The following is a 17,904-nucleotide window of genomic DNA, read 5'->3' on the forward strand; positions in this document are numbered from 1 at the left end:
TCAATCGCCAGATCCGTCTTGCATACCTCTATTGAAGACTTCATCCTGTGATCCCGGATGGTCAGTCCCTTCGTAATACGAGTTCCCGTTGTGAAGGAAAGTCCCCACTGCACGCCCTTGACGAGCGTGTCCTACTGCGTCGCTGAATACCTTGTTTATTTGCTCTTCAGATGGCATCCACCAGTCTGGGTTGGAAGTACAATGCATCCTAATGAACTCTGCAGGAAAACATGCAAGGATAAAAAACCAACTTGTCTTTGCAGCATCCGCTATTGCCCAGGCATCAAAAGCTCATGGGAAGTAAGAAAGGGGGCATTACTGCTCTACTTAAGCAGAAGTAAAGCCTTATGGGGGATGCCATGATAATGCCACTTGGACCTCCTTTATTTCTGTACAAGCGTACTTCTCCACATGCAGTGTATGTTGTTATACCTGAGCTAATTATGTGATGCACAGGACCTGGAGATAAAATCCCTTCTTGTGGAAATGAGAAGAACTAATTCGAAGTGACGCTTGTGATTCAGCATGTCCAGTACATGTACAAGTCAACATGAACCGGAATGTATTTAATTTGAAACCTGTTGTGTATTTATACCTTAAGGTGATTACTCTCGTGGATCTTTATGATCCCCCTCTGCTGGCTGCTCCAACATCTGCAGGCTGCAGTAGCCCACAACCTGCTTGAAAACATCACTATCACTATTGCGATTTGGTGCTCCTTTCTATTTGGAATATCTTTCCTTTTTAGTCCAGCTCTTTCCATCTTCCCAAATCTGACGCCTATTTTTTAGAGACGAAATTGGCCTTAGAAATAGCTAAATGAGATGACAGGGCTAATTTGGGGAGCCTTGCAATAGTTTTCAATGCAGGAGAAAATGAATTGTACTGCATGTAATTTGGCTATTTAAGTAGCTGCTGCTTCCACATACAGCTATTTGTATGTGATGATTACATTTTTTATAATTTCTTTTTCAGATTCTTTGACATGCAATATGCTAAACTTGCAGAAGGTGCCTTACCAATTCTGGAGTTTTAACTGCTAGACATAGCTCAAATAGGTATATTTGGAGTTTGACATGTCCAAATACGATTTTAAATGTGAGGGCACCTTATTAGATATATTGGATACACTGTACCTCATATGGAAACTGAGCTGCTTATTTATTCCGTAGCATTAGTTATTCCCTCATGCAGTATTGTGTGTCCCAGGATATTTTTAAATTCTATTTTCTACTGTTGACAAGCCACCAGCACAATAAGTGGCGTATGGTAACTTCATTACTGTCACCACATCTTGAGACCGGGGAGCGCTGTGCTTTTACGTGAGTTCCTGTGCCTGCAAGGTATCTCATCTGTTGGACAATTAGGACATGATTTTTGCATAGCTCCTTCAGCAGTGCATCTGCAAAAGTGATAGCTATCTCGGTTTTAAATTCATTTCCCTGGAAATCCACACAGGCAACAGTAATTCCTACCTAGTTATGTTCACGTGGGGCTCCACAGACTGGTGTTTTTCTCAGAGAAATGGTTACCACATAAAGGAGCAATGCTGTAATTTAAGCATGCCAAGCTGTTTTAAAGCTGGCTCCAGACATCAGTCAGTTGTAGGGATGTATTAAAAATGTTCATAGATGTTGAAACTACTGAGTGGAGAGGCAGAGCAGTTTGTACTCCCTGGTACGGTGGGAAGGCATAATTGGACATGCTGAGAATTATTCAGACACTTGTTACCTTGGCTTGCAAATAGGTAGGAGCCAGTGGCTAACTCTTGGCACTGGAGAAAGTTGTGATGTTCTCACCAAAGGGAGAGCTGTCTACTCTCTTTCTTAACTGGTCTTTAGATACTGAATGCTTTTGCTTCCTGTTCAAGCTTCTGGAAATTAAGGAAATTGGCCTTTCTTTTTCTCCCAAGGAGCGCTCCACACATTCTGTATGTCCAGGACCCCAGAAAGGAGAGCGGCCGTAAGCAAAAGTCCATCTACAGGTGGAGTCTTTAGTCTTGGTGGGAAGCAGGGGAACAAAGGGGAAGCAAAGGGTATTAACTCTCTGCTTGTACATAAATTATTAGGTGAAATTGAAAGTAATTTATAAATGATTAATACAGTCATATTCAGTCTTCAGTTTCCAGGAGAACTTCTGGAACCCTGAGTCTCTCTCCTGACCTCTGTGCAGCATGGTATGCAATGGACTTGCCCTTCTCTTAAGTTCTGATAGAGTATAAGGTCTGACAGAGTATCACATAAGAGGTTAACAGGTTCCTTTGCAGTAGAAAAAGAGAATCTTTGCCTAATTTGATTGTATGTAAAATCTGAGTTCATTGCCTAGTTACATCAATGTACCCCAACTAAAAGTCTGATCTACTTGGCCTTGTTGAAGTCTTTTACCCTAGATGGGCAGATGCTCTGTCTGATGTATATAAACACTTTAGACTCCAGTTGACTGACTAAAAATATTTTTATCGCTGACTGACCAATATTTAGCTTTTTACACTGCATTGATTAGCTCTTGAAGTCAGTTCAACTTATATTTTAAGCATGTGCTCATAAAATACTATAAATTGAGTTAATTAAAGAAATAATAAGCATTTATGAAATGCAGACACTGATAGCACAAACATGTTTTTAACTGGTCTTTAAAAAGCCCTATTTTGTATGTGTCATTATAAAGCCTAGTAACAGGCCTTTCTAACAATTTTAGGAAACCAAAGTTATGAACTGCTGTAACAGAGAGAATTCTTCTCAATCTAGACTCTTTCTCTGTATTGTCCAACTTCCTCACTCTCTGACACGGTGAAATGCTTGCAAAACTCCCCCTCATTTTGTGGCTAAACATGGGGGAAAGTTGTTCCCTTACTTTTTCAGTCAATGTTGTGTCAGTGCTCCAAACAAGAATTAAGTCCTTGACAATGTATTTGTATACACGTTGTTTCTAATCAACCTGTAGATGTTCTTGGCCCCACAAAATGTTCAAACCTATTTTGAAACATGGTTAGCTTTTAACTCCAACGATGCACTGTGGCCTTAAGCGTCATATGCTTACTACACATTAGGCTATAAATATCCCTTTGGTTAATTTTGCTGTATAGCAGTGTTAAAGAATGACTTGTTTGTTTATTATAAAAGGATAAAAGGATTGCCTCATTTTCCTTCCTTGCATTTTCAAGTATATCAGTGTCATGTGCCCTTGTATTTATTTGTCTCCTCTTGTAAATAAGCAGCCATGGTTTTTCCCATTCAAAAAAAAATAATACACACATATATAATACATACGTACATATATATATGTACGTATGTATAAATAAAAAAAAAGTGGAGGGTTTCTGGCTGCTTGTCACCTGCCTCTGAAACCCCTTCTAGTTCTGCAACTGTCAGCCAAATGCTTCTACTGAGCCAGAGCCAATGTGGTGAAATGAGATCACATATGGTGGACACTGAGCGAAAAGATGCAGTACCTCTGAGACATGTTACTTTTACTGGATCCAGAGGACGTCTTTCAGGACCTGTCTCTCCTGACTGCACTGACCTTTTCCTTTTCCCAAGGCCGCATGAGTACTTAAGCTCATCGGTTGTGAAAACAAATCTGATGAGATAGCGAAGGAGCCGTCGTCCATCTTTCTTGGAAGAATTTACAGCCTCATCCCACTGTTTACTAGTGATGTAGACAGGGTAGTTGTTCAGCAACTGCTTGCTCCCCTGAAAAAGTGAAATATTTCCATTGCTTATTTTACAAGGCAAATAAGTAAAGATGTCAGTTGCAATAAAAATATGCTTTTTAACTATCCACGATACTGACAGCGAAACACATCCTGAAGTGAACGCGTAATTGCTCTTACTGAGAACGAGTACTTTTAAAATTACATTTCCATTTTCTTGAACTCGAATTTGGTGAGGTAGAAGGAACATGTTTGGAGAGGTGGCTATTGATAATTTCCACTTTAACAAGCAGGTTAAAAAGAGTTAAGAACCAGGGACCGGTTATTCTATTTAAGTATAACCTTTCTTCTTAATCTGTTAAAATGCATAAAAAAGGGTCTTTGAAGAGTGTGATCAAATGGATCACTTCATCACAGCTGGCAGTTTACTTCAGAGGTGATTCTTTTGGTCTATTTTTGTAATAAGTTTATTAATTCTGTAGAACACACCTGAAACTTGACAGCAGTTATGTTACTGTGAAAAATATAAAGAAAATAAATAAAGGAACTATGAAAACTAAAAGCTTCATTATTATTAATGAATGCCGTATTAACTCAAATTATAGCTTTACAGAAATGCCACCATGTCAGCTGGAAAGAAATTTTGCTTTTAACCTTTATAATTTGTGTGCTTCAATAGTCCAACATGAAATGAATGTGTGGGACTAATTATGGGGATTCATGTGATCCACACACATTTATAAGCCCTCTTTGGTCAATTGTACCTAAATTGTATTTAATTCTTGTTGCCCATAAAACACTATAGTTCAGGATTACCCAATTAACGTAAGATGGTGCTGTTAATACACTTGAAATAACTGAAGTACACAAGAAACCCAACCCTTAGCCCACAGCCTCCTAGAGACTCAGTCACATTTACAGCTACGCCTCTTTATGAAAACACATAAATCTGGAGGCCTAAATAGTGAAAGCTTCGTATAGCCCCCCGCTTTGATTGGAGTTCACAATGAATGAAAAAAGCAAGGGTCTGATGCTGAACAGAGGCAGTCACCAGCACGCTGCACTTGCGAGCCACTGTTGCAAAGTTCTCCTCCTCGCTTCCAGATCTTTGATATCTGAAAACTATTTTAAGGCCTACCCTTGCCTCCTTTCATATGTTTATTAAGGCATCCTCCGACACAGGTTGGGAGCATCTTTGAACTTTTTCCTTGGGTATTTTTTTAAAATTCTTTTGCAAGTTTGATAATTATGTGGAAGGTTGAATTTAGTGAAGACGGCGATGAGGGGGTCCTTGGAGAATCTGTTTGTATGATTTAGGGTACCACCACCTCCCAGGGGGGTTAGCACCACTGGGCGCTGAGCCCGTGTGACCCTGCTGCTTGTTTGCCTCGGTGCAAACCAAGCTGGCTTTGGTGCAAACTGCTGGCAAAGGCAGCTCCAAGCGAATCCAAAACACTGCAAAGGAAGCCAAAATATAAAGGAGGAGATGGGCTTTGGCTGTCTGATGGGCTCCTATCCTTCCCCCAAAACATCTCAACCCTTTAGCTTGTAAATCCAAGCTTGTAATCCCTAAGAAAAAGACACTTCTCCTACAGTCCAACTCTGTCTATAACTGGAGAGCTTCTCTTTGCACTTCACTTGTCTACTCTCACCACAGCCAAAGGGCCAGGGCCAACTCCTCTCCCTGCACTCATGATGGAAGAAGCTGCTTTAATTTTTGCCAGATACACGTCCCTCTGGGAAGCCAGTAATAGGGCTGAGGAGCTTTGCCATGGAAAGAACACTACCCTCCACCCAGCCCAGCTCCTGGTCCTCTGCCAACGTGGCAAAAGGGCTGGGGAGAGAGGAAGAGCAGGGAGGCAGCACGGAAAGCTCTTTGAGTGTGTGATGCTCTTATGCGGAAGCAACTGTGACCGCTCCATCTTGGTGGGAGCCGACACTAGTATTTCCTTGGCTTGTCCCATGACAAAGGTAACACACAGGACCATCCGATCCCGACATTAGTACTAATTCTTTTCAGCAGCTAGCTCAGTATCCCTTTTCTATAAAGCTAATTATTTTCCTACCTTAGATTCCTGAAACCTACTTCTTTCCCTATTTAAAAAAAAAACCAAACACACTGTAGTGAAGCAAGAACCTTTCTTACTGATACCAGTACAACATACAAGCTGCAGCTAACTCTGCAGGCACTGCCTTGCTTTTGAGCCCTGGCCGGCAGGAGCAATGCAATGGAAGCCAGCAATGGCACAGGGTAAGGCTCCAGTCTCGCTCATGTGTGTTAGGGATGGATGCTCATGAATGGCTTTGCTAAGTAGCAAGCTATCCTAAAAGCTAGCTCTGTCTTTAAATGTATCGCACCGATGGAAACAGGGTGCAGAAAGGCCCAACATCTAAATTTCATGAGAGCTCACATTACTATTAACTGAGGAGAAGGCAATAAATTTTGCGTAATTTCCTCAGCTCCAATTTTATTAAACTTCTCTCTTATTCTCCCTGAAATTTAGGATATTTTTCCTCGTTTTACTCCAAAGGCACGAGATAGTGTTATGCTACTCTGTTAAACAATTACCGGGTTCCTGCTACAGATACACTTTCATTATGTCCTCCGAAAGTAAAGCACTTCTGGGCAAAAGATTCTCGGTGAATATACGATGCAGTTTGGTGTGTCCAGCAGTCATTAAACTAAAACAAACAGAAAACCTTCCAGAAATGAAATAAGCAGACCCTGAAGGAAGAACCAAAGTACAAATGCGTTCATGCTTGTATTTGTACATGATTAAGCTTATGAATAAAAGATTAGCATCTATGTGTTTAATTGAATAAAAAATTCTGTCACATCATGACAAGCTATTCCATGTGGGACGTTACAGAGCAGCCTCAGTTTTTACAGTGCTTGAAAATTTTAGTTAGGCAAAAGAGCATTAGAAAAAGGAAAATGAATCCTTGGGATATATTTGAGTGATAACAGCTAATGATACATATAAATATAAATATAAATATAAATATAAATATAAATATAAATATAAATATAATCAATTTGCACAGGACAAAACTGAATGGAGGAGCAAAGTGATGCACCCCTGAACTGCTGCAAAGCATCTTCAGTGAACCTACGGTGAGTGCGACTACGCGAGGCTTGCATTACGTATCATTTATGTGCTAAGGGAGGTCAGACTAGACCTAAGCCTTCCATGTTCTGATTTTGTTTGCGTAAATAATGGGTAGTGACATGTGTACACTACATACACAAAAACATACATAGCAAGAGCCTCAATTACAGGAAGTCTAAACTAGAATAGTCTCAACAAAACCACTTCATCCAAGGCATTTTTACAAGCCTGGATAGAAACACAGTGGAGCAAAATTAATGTGAATTACACTACAGCTGATGGACAAATCTATACATCTACCTTCTAGAGAAGGGGAGAACTTGAATTTCCTGCTTTTCACTGCAGCACTTTTAAACACAACATAATTACAAAAATCCCCAAACTCCGTATCAAGTATAAAATTGTCAACACTCAAATTTTGTTTGGGATGCTTTCCGAGAAGCAACAACACTCCAAAGACTTGTAGAAGTCTATATTTGGGTCTGTCTGCAAAATGAAGGAAACGTCTATTTTAGTGTTAACCATCTCGGGGCTGCTTTAGAGCTATACTAACTGTATATACATATGTGCCTGTATCCATACACACGACCTGTCGGTACCCACCCCCCCACAAGCTGCAGCCCCAGTGCACCGGCACCACTGTCAGTCACCCAGCTAGAGTTGTCACCATGCTAGCCCTAGCCTAAATTCTACCCACAAAAGTGGTGTTTCTGAGGAAAGGTGAGAGAAAAATTACCCAAAGCAGGGCAAGTGCAGCTGGTGCCAATGGAGGGAGTTATGCACTGCTCAGTAAAGTCATCCTAGAATATACTAGTGATGAGTCTCCTCCATTTGGGGGATTACTGTACCTAAGAATGACAGTTTAACAATACATTTTACATATTTTTACTACTAAATATATTCTTCCAGCGCCTACTGATTTATTTGCCTGCATGTTTTCAGTGACTTGTCAAACATAAAGAGATGTAGCTTGTCTTCACTGTATACTACCTCAGTCGGATGGTCTGTTGGCTGTGGTACCATAAGCTGGTTGTGATGCTGAAGTACAGTCTTCAAATAATCTAAAACAGTCTGGCAGGGCACTGCATGAAACAAATCGCAATTACTGTATATTAGCTATCTAGCACAAAATATAACAACAACATTAAATCAAGCAGTGTTCTTCAGGTTCTGTCTTGTATGTTTGTGAGATTTATTTCAAATAGGAAATAGCTCTCATTTTGATTTGTGCAGTCATTTCATTCAATAAATATACAACAGATATTGTATTTCCTGTGCTGAGATCTCTGACATTGCTTTTATTTTCTGCCCACTAGTTTTCAAAGGGTTTCTTTCCTAGTTTGAAATTATAATTATTACAAATACAAATTAGGTCAGCAGTAATGATAATAAGAAAAAACCCCTGTAAATACTGTCAGCAGCCCAAACCATACAAAGGAGAAAACATTTCTTGGACCTAAATCATGCACTGATTAACATGTAAATATGCTCAAATTTTTTTAAAACTACAGTCTGATTAAATATACTGAAAAGATTTAATGATTCATATGCTTTAATTTATTTTCCCTCCCTCCTCCCAAATTTGTTATAAAACTAGGTGTTAGGCAAATTGCTTTATTTCTCTTCCCCTCATCCTCCCCCCTTTCCATTCCCATCACTCTCATCCATTTCAGTAGTGGTACCAACATCCTATTCCCTTCTGCTGAGGTGATAGGTTAATTAGGGATGATTCAATTACGGGTCTCTCTTAAGCAGATGCTGCCACATCCCTGATTAACTCTGGAGTATTTTTGAGATACAGTGCTTTTCTCCTGAGCCTGAAACACTGTAGGAGAATTAAACAGATATTAACCCAACATTACGACTGACTTGTGCAAGACTAAATAAGCATTGTTTTTAAGGTACCTGAGAACTCTCACATTTCATATGGGTTGCTTTTGTAAAATATTCAGAGATAAACTTAGCTTCAGCTAAAAATCCAGAAAAAATATTGCTATGTTCCTTCTTTCTTTTTTTTGATTATTTCTTGGCATTCAGCCTTTACACCTGGAAAAATGCAGTGTTTCGGGCTTTGTCTTAAGCTGGCAATCTGAAAGCAAGCACTGAAATCACTGAGAATGTCTCGAGGTAGGATTTACAGGTATTTTGCACTCTTTCCTGGGTGTTCACACTGCGCAGCAACTATGCCCCTGACTAGGCAGACAGGGTGCAAAACACCTTTACTCTGTGCAAAACAGAGCCTGTGCTAAGGGCTAAGCGGCGTTACACCCAGCAGTCCGCATGCAGAAGTCATGCAAAGTGCCTGATAAGAATAATAAATTCCCATGTCGTTTCACCCCGTGCTGACTTCTCCGTAAATTCGACCCATCAGCGTATTTACTCCTGTTTCATTTGACGTATCACACTTTGCCATAGGAGGTTAGGAGGTTATGCGTTTGGCAAAAATTAGCATTTCAAGTGATTTGTACCTGTTTTATTTCTCCAGTGACTTCACTGCTTACTGCTTGACCGGCTCAATGTCTCGGCAGTGTACCTGCTACACAGTGACACTGCCGTATGAGCAGGAGAGCCTGCATGCCTTTTTTTGGTAAGAAAAAAAGGCACTTTTGAGTGTCATCGAATGATTTCAGAAAATGTTTTCAATTCTGAAAAAGTCAGAAGGGCAGTCAAGCTTAATAGTCCCACCAACATGTTCTGTAATGAGAGCTGTGTATTTAGCATATAGCAGGAATCAGAAAATTCCATCCAAGTTTTTATGTGAAATTAAGGAGCAAAGTAACCACAGGTAACATTTTAGTACACTGAATAATCATAAGAAGGTTGGATATTCATAAGAAGGTGTGGCAAAAAAAGGATTTGTCTTCCCCCCCCCCCCGTTTTTATAAACATTAAAGCATATGGGGGAAAAGTAAAAGGTTTTTTTTTTTTCCTTGTGGATGGGCTGAAGGGTAAGATTATATTTTGAGACCCTTTTATGACATTTTGTGTGTGTTTGCTGTCTGGCACATCCAAACCAAAGATCAAACTAGGAAGGCCCATGCACAGGTAACTCTCTGATTAAGTAGGTGTCCAAGAAAGAGGCACAAGGATCATGAAAGCTCGCTGCCCTGGGGAAGCATCAGAAACCCTGTGACAAGGTCAGCAAAACCTCCCACCCCAGTGGAAGTTATTGTGGGTAACAAGCATCTCCTGCAAGATCCTGGATCTCCTGCGAGGCGACAGCAAGGATGGAAGGGACTATGCTGGGTGATTGGGTTATGATGGCTGATTGTGCTACTGCCTGAAAGCAAATATGCCTGATACTTGGAGAAGAGTTGAGTGATAGTTGGGAAATCAGAGCTCCTTGTGAAGTATCCCTTTCCTGCCCTGCCTAAATGTGTCACTTTTTATTTAGCAAGCTCACCGAGGACACAGTTGCTGAAGCATCAGTGGTACCTGGGAGCTTTAGACTTTGACCCCCACAAAGCTGGACTCAAAACAGCCTGTGAAGTTTGCACTTGCTTTTCTGGTTATCTCGATTAGCAAAGGCCCCTGATGGTGACCTGATGGCTCTCACATACTTGGTACTGTTACCTGTAATTATGTATGTGGAACAACATTTGGCCTCAAATGGAACAAACAGAATATAATGTGTCAATAAATCCTCTAATTTTTAGGTGCTGATCTCACAGCAGGACGGTATTTTACCCACGGCAACTCATTTCACCGCGGGCTATCCAAAGATATATTTACCTATGTTTTTCCAAAGGGATGGGGCACAAGCGAGAAGACAAGAGGAAACTTTAACCTGTTGTGTCCCCAGCACATGAAGTACAGCTCTACTTTAAGTGTATTCTGTTGATGAAATGCTTTCTCATTACTGATGAGAAATATTACCAGTACTAAAAGCCGGCTGAAGCTTATAAATACTTCTGTCTTCATAAAAGCAGTAATGTTTCAAGCACAAGATTGTATGATTTTTGTTATCTTTTTAGAGACTGGAGGACTCTGAGTGCTTTTGACTTGAAAAGCCATCGTATATCACTGTTTGCTGTGGGTACAAATAACCTCAGCCTTTCAAACACCAGATGCAACTTGCAAAACCGGGCTCCTCAGGCTGCTGGATTATCCAAAACCTGAAGGAAGCCACAAAGAGGGAAGGATGAGGCCGAGAGTCAAAGCTTTGGTTTTGCTTCTGTGCCCCTCTTATGGCTCTACAAGTGTTCTCTTTGCCGAGAGGTAAGGGGAACTCTCCTCTGAATCCCACAGCAAGCGTACCTTTGTAAGAGCCTGCAGCTCCCAGCTGAGGGAGGATGAATAATCATTTAAAACTACTAGCTTATTTATTTTGTATTTCTTTGACTTTGATGTGGTATCTAGGGAGTTACCAAGATCATAACCCTGAGAGCTGATTCTCTGCACACTTATGCATGTATCCACTATCACCAAGAGGGATCTGTGCCTACTGGAACTAACAGGAAAGATGCTAATGTTGAAATAACACTTTCAGTAGTTTAGTAGAAAGCCTGTGGAGTGGCAGTAATTTTCCTGCCCATTAGGAAGAAGTTTCCACAGCCTTCACTTTCTGGAAGTGCCAGTGACTCAGAAGAGACACTGGAAGTGTCAAAGTAACCTGGGCTGCAGCAAGTGACAAGAAGAGTGAGATCTTTGCAGGAGTTAAAGGGCGAGGAGGAGGTGCTATGGGGGACTTGGGATGCTGGGGAAGGCAGGTCTCGCTGAGATGCTAAGCAGTGACTAAGCAGGACACGCGTAAGAGGTGGCAGGTCTTCGTTGTTTATTGATCCAAGTTATAAGACTTCGTTGTTATTCCAGGCATCTCTACGCTGCAGGAAGTGCTGCTTCGGCATAGCTTGTCACAGCTTTCTCTGCGGGGTATCCTAATTTCTAATAAATAGTTGAACGGCGTGGTGGCCACTGGCTATGCCGATGACAAAAGCTGGGCTGTGATCTCTCAGTCTGACATGCCACACAGCTCAGCAACTCCCCAGACCAAATCCTCTTTGCACCAGACAGCATCAGCGGGTAAAACACAGCACAACTCAAGTCGTCATCTCCCAGAGATGCAGCTTCCACCCTTGGCACGTTGTTACGGTGTGTGCTGTTTCACCCTCAGAAACATACACCTTATTTCAAGTCTGCATTTTCTTTTCCTTTGACTGGGTTTTATTAAATCTTTCGAAAAGAAATGGTAAATGCTTGTCACATTATGTACTTATAGTTAGCGGTGAAGCAGTTTTTCCTTCTTCTCCTTGCTAAGCTCAACACTGACCTTCCTGAGACGCTGGGCTCACACTAAAAGCAGAATCCCCACACCCACCTATGCGTCCACCAAAGACCATGCCAGCCCTTTTGGGGTGTTGTGCACCAATAATCAGCCAGAAAGCCACCACGTCCTCCAAAAGCCTGTCTCAGTGTCCATTTCCCAGTGGCTGAAACCAAGTCGAGCCGATGTTCTCTGTGCCTCAACACATGGTGATGCTGCACCGTGTTTGACCAAGTATGTCTCCTCTCATCTTCCTCACCCACTGCTACCTCTGCACTGCTCGCAAGCTGTGAGAAATGACTATGTTTTCTTTCACCAATGAAAGTATTAAAAACGCAGGCTGTGAACAATTTTCCACAGAATCCCTCCAGAAATTCAGCTGCATCATGGCAATTTCCTGAATACAAATATATTTGCATTTTTTAAATCACTCTTTTTAATATAATGTTATGTAACACTCTGAATATCTGCAATATCCTCATCAACCAAACTTTTCATCTCATCAAAACCATAATTTGGCAAGATGTTGCCTGGTACTAACTCCATTATTCTCTTTTAGTACTCTATTAATTGAAGCTGGCATCAGCTGTGCAACTAGTTTGCCTGGGCTCAGTATGAGGCCAACCAGCCTACAATCATCCGGGACACCTCATGATTTGAAAAAAAAAATAATTGTACAGTATTTGCATCTTTCAGTCTTCTGGAGCATCCTAAATATTCCAAAACACAGAGAAAATCATAGTCAGAGTCCTCTTTCTCCACCTTCATTTTTGCTTTAGCTCCTGAAATGAGTTGTCCAAATCTCATGATTTTGAAAACATCACGCTTTGGTAGCAGCTGCCTAGTGCTTTTGGTAGTAAGTTTATGTGCACTCAGGGATGAAAAGTTGGTGTGCCCAAGCAGTTACTGCTCCCAGCTGCTCTCCTGGTGATGCCAGTCTCTGAAAGAGGGACTCCTGACTCCGCTCTTGAACCACACTGTCTTACAGCCTGAGCTGGGATCAGCACCTCTTTATCATTTCTAAAAAGGCCAGCAATTCTGGCCCTGACTAACAGGCTCTTTGGTTGCCCCAGACACTGGGGAGGAGCTGTGGCAGACAGCTGAGGCTGTGGTCCCACCTGAAGGTGCTATTGAATGTGTACTAACACCCAGAGTTCCAGTGGAAAGGGGAAATATTTCTACCTGTTTACCATCATCTTCATATTGGTGTGATTGATTGCATCATTTTGCTATTCATGAATACCAGAACAGAAATGCTCAATCAGCAGTTGCATATTATTGACAAAACCTACTATTTTCACCTGCTAATGGTCTGATAGTGTTATTAGGACTCTATTTTTCCTTTAATTTGCCAGGGAAAGCATGTCTCCTCCACAGAGTGCTCCAGGTGCAATTTTAATTATTAATTTTCCACTGATCCTAATCTCTGCTTTTTACTCATCACCATCAACTTCCCCTCTACTCTATTTGTTATGTTTCTAACTCTTCCTTTGCTTTCTCTCTAGGCTGGCTGGTTTGGTAACCAGCATGAAACTTCTCCTCCTAGATAGTCTTTTGGGGCCTTCAACAGTATGCTTTTAATGTTTCACAATTATTACCCACTCTTTTTTTTTCTCTCTCTTTTTTTTTTTTTTAACCTTTGGCTCCGATAATTGTTTCCAACTTTTCTGTAAAGTGCCAAGAACATCTCTATTACTGGTCTGGGCTGGATTTTTGCTCACTATAAATGTTACTGGGCCACAATCACTTGTATTGGTATCTGTCAAAATGAGGACTCTCATTCATCCTCCCAAAATATGGCCTCCAGCGTAACGCACTCCAGGGCTGGTTATATTGCCAAAGCACAGCAACTGTGAAGAGATACTTGGGCTTGCTGTAAATAAGGCATATCTCAAATGTAAATAAAGTATATCTCCAACCTCTCCCGTGGCATCAGACAGCCCTTGTGAGAAGGGACGGTGCGTGCTTGGCCGCGTGTCTCCTCATGGTGGCCTCAGCCCCATAAGCAGATAGTAAGAAATCTGGTTATTCTATTCACTAATGAGATTTTATGCTCTGTAGCCAAGACTGGCTAGTATTCCGCCTGGTGTTTTGCGCAGCAGAAGACAAATTTCAGCACTCTAGCCCATTTCCTTCTGACTCGCCAGCGAGGAGGAGAATTAGGAAGGGTGTACATCCACATCCACCCTGCTCAGACCCGCAGCTGTTAGTTAAGACTGGCTCAGCATCGCAACGTGTCCTCCTTTGCTTGACCTTGAGCCATTCTTCACTCTGGGTTCATTGCAGGGCATTTCTAAATTGATGCTCGACTGTCAAAAAGATGTAACAAATGATAGGGAACCTGCTGACGAACTAGATAGCAGTGTGAATTTCTTATAACGTTAACGGAGATGCCTTCTCTGCCTAAGACTTGGACAAGTGTGCAGTATAACACGGCTTGGATCATTTTAGCTCATACGCTCATTTGTTTCAATAGTCAGCTGAAAGCCAGTGAACGCTGCACGGATGGGCCGTGAAGACAAGTTGTTGGGGTGCGTTCAGCTGGAAAAAGAGCGAGGGGCAAGGAGAGATGGGGTTAGTAAAGAGGAACCGATCTGGGTGCTCAAGACCCTACAAATTTGGATGTTTGTAATTGGATGGTAAAATAAAACCAGCACCGGAAGAACTGACATTACACGCAGAAGGGTGTTAAAGATTGGCTAAACTGTCCTATCTGCCTGCCAAAAGCAGGGAAAGCAGAAAAAATGACAGCAAATATCCCGTTACTTTTAAAAACCCTCTCAGTTGTGTTTTCCAAGTGGAGTGGAAAACCATTTTACTTCTGTTATTCCGCATCTGAAAAGCCATTGTATTTCTTTTAATTTTCTTTTGCAAAAATATTTCCTCCAGAAAGAAGGATGTGCCCCTTCCATACGCTCCTGGGATGTCCACCTCTGCCTAAATAGCAGAAGAAAAGAGACAAAACAAGGCAGCTGTGCATCTCTCATCTAAGCAATGCCGCCACAAGCTCCTGTGGCTTTTATTTTTCTCTGTGATCCCTCACTTTCCTTCTACTTAAATAGAAAGTACCTCTTTTTGTCCTCTCTTTCAGCTGTGAAGTCTTCAGGCCAGGGATCTCCCCCGTAAATCTCTCTACACATTTATATGGCTGATAACTAACAGGGAAACCAAGGAGCCCTTGGTGAGCGGGGACAGAAGTTTGTGTCACTAAAATGCCAAGTGCTGACCCACAAAATGCAAACGGAAGTTGAGACCGAAACTCTTGGGGGAAGTTCAGCCTCGCCAGGCTGAACCACAGCTCCCCACAAAACTCCCACCAGAGCTCTTGCTCCCCACTTTAGGCTAAGAAACCTGACCCCCTGAATTCTCATGGTTTTTTACCCAGAACCATGGAGAAAACAGAGTAATAAAGGCCTGTTCTGCTGCAGTTAGGTGTTTCAGTAAGTTTTTGTACTCAGGCGGGTTTAATAAACTAAGCCGGCACCCCCAAGCTGCAGGCAAAGCCGCGCTGCAAATTCAAAGGGGTTCTCGTGCCAAACACTCGGCGACCGCGCTCGAGGCTCTCTCTTCCCCAAGTAGCTTCAAGCTTTGAAGCTGAACAGCAGAACGAGGCCAGAGATCAGTCCAAAACATCCAGAACATCAAGGGAAACCAAAGAAGTGGTTAAATGTGAACATCAAGAAAAAGGACAAAAAAAAAAAGAAAAAGAAGAGGACATAAAAAAGTGTTCGTCATAACCCTTGATGGCTGCTTTATCTACGCTGCGGCTGTGGTAGGCTCTTTGGAAACGCGATGCTCTGAAAGTATAAAGGAGACAGGATTTGTAGGGAAAAGTAATATCTTTTATTAGATCATCCGATATAGTCATGAAAAAGAGTCGAGCCTTGGGCACACAAAATCTCCTGGAAAACTTGTCTAACTTTTTCAATTACATTGATACTAACTCTGCCTGCAAATCCCGCTTTGCTTTGGCTACTTCCAGCCACCATGAACATCGTCTCTGAGGGTGAGCACCCCTCTACATTTGAGGGGGTTTTTCACCCCCATTCTCAGGTAGTTTGCTGGAGTATTTTTTGCTGCCCGCCCAAGAAGGTAAGAATAATTACTATATTTATCACACACTGCTTCATCTAACTTATTTGTACTTTTTCACTACTTTCAGGCTGGTATGCCCCAAACCGTGCAGCAAAGAAGCTTGGAGCACCTGGAGACAAACCCTCACTCACGACTCCTGGCCTTTGCTTTAACCACCTGGAAATATTTTCTCCCTTTTGGACTGAAAGCTGTGGGAAAATCCTGCTGACAATAGTGAAGGAGAACTGTTTAATATCCTTACATATTAGAGGGTTTAAATCCAGGTCTTACACTCAGTCTCACAAATAAGTCTTTAATTTTACTATTGGGAATGTATCAGAGCACTAGTTATTTTTATACAGAGGAAAGAGATTAGGAGACATTTTTCTCCTCATATAGATGGATTACTTTGCGCTGCTCTTGACAGTGTCAAAACCTTACAGAGCCAATGAAAAGTTTGCCAAGCTCCTTCCAGGCATTCACTAATCTTTAAGTATTTTTTAAAACAAGACAAAATAATACACTGAACAAAAATGCTTCTCTGTTTTTCAGTTGAACTGAAAACAGAAAATGTTCACTTAATGTTTCTGCCTAAAAAAAAATTACTGGGGAATACCGCACAATTTGCAAGATGTCACATTGCTCCAAACCCAAAGCACTAAAATAGCAATTTTACTTCATTTTTTCCATAGCCGAAACAATCAAGGTTTCACACAAATTTAAGTATTCTTTCAGTCAAATCAAATGGGTATTTTTTGAGAAACAGTCTCCCCCAACAACCAAAACATATGCAATATTTCACCCATGTAATTGCTTTTCTCCAGTGGTGACCTACCAAAGAGTGGTGCTAGGCTACGGGCAAAGAGATCCTACAGGACTGAAGGGCTTCTACAGCAACAGGGCAGAGTCCCGAAACTGAAAAATCTTATTTTCTGTGTCCAAAAGCTACAGGAAGATACGTTTTGTGTAATATTTGTTAAAAAAAAAAAAAAAAAAAAAGTTGTTGCCTTTACATCTGCTGAGAGAACACTCGTCTTCCCAGTAGTCTCTTTGTGAGCCATGCAAATGGTGCTTTGCAGAGCTAGAGGCAAAGACGTACAGCAGTAACTATTTTTAGATGGCAAACTCTCATGGATTTTAAAAGGGCTTTTGCATATGGAAAGTTAAAAAAAAAAAACCCAAATGCAAAGTATTTCAGGAAAAGGATAAAATGATTCATAGACGGTTGTGGAGCAGAAGGGAGGGGTTGGTGCTTTTATCTTCCGTTGACAGGGCTGCTGTGGGAGCCTCGGCACCTGCGGGGAGGGCATGGTGCTTGCCTCCCCCTGTTCCACAGGGTCCCCTGCCAGCCTCACCGAGCAGCTCTGGCCCAGGTCCCTCAAGGATGAGAAGGAAAACCACTATGAAAAACACCCTGCTCTTTGAGCAGCTTGACCCTAAAGGGGGTCTAGAGGAGAGATGGGGAGGACCATTTATTAGGGCGTGGAGTGATAGGATGAGGGGTAACGGTTTTAAACCGAAAGTGGAGAGATTTCGATTAGATACTAGGAAGAAATTCTTTACTGTGAGGGTGGTGAGACACTGGAACAGGTTGCCAAAAGTTGTGGATGCCCCATCCCTGGCAGCATTCAAGGCCAGGCTGGATGGGACTTTGAGCAAGCTGGTCTAGTGGGAGGTGTCCCTGCCCATGGCAGGAACTAGGTGATCTTTAAAGTCCCTTCCAACCCAAACCATTCTATGATTCTGATTGATGGGGCAGTCCAGCAGCCTCCACGCTCATCTGCCTCCACTGTTGCTTCTCCGCC

The 17,904-nt window shown here is 41.8% G+C and overlaps 1 protein-coding gene across 1 annotated transcript in view; it reads right to left on the minus strand.

Moving 5' to 3' along the window:
* BEND4 (BEN domain containing 4) overlaps positions 1 to 17,904 on the minus strand; it is a 29,137-nt gene continuing 11,233 nt past the window's right edge. Inside the window, exons 3-5 of the mRNA XM_074155096.1 lie at positions 7,753 to 7,844; positions 3,452 to 3,692; positions 1 to 218 (exon numbers count right to left, since the gene is read on the minus strand). Of these exons, the coding sequence (XP_074011197.1) occupies positions 1 to 218; positions 3,452 to 3,692; positions 7,753 to 7,844 (551 nt within the window). The remainder of the gene's footprint in view (positions 219 to 3,451; positions 3,693 to 7,752; positions 7,845 to 17,904) is intronic.

The sequence above is a fragment of the Numenius arquata genome, chromosome 10 (assembly GCF_964106895.1).
Source record: "Numenius arquata chromosome 10, bNumArq3.hap1.1, whole genome shotgun sequence".
Taxonomy (NCBI): domain Eukaryota; kingdom Metazoa; phylum Chordata; class Aves; order Charadriiformes; family Scolopacidae; genus Numenius; species Numenius arquata.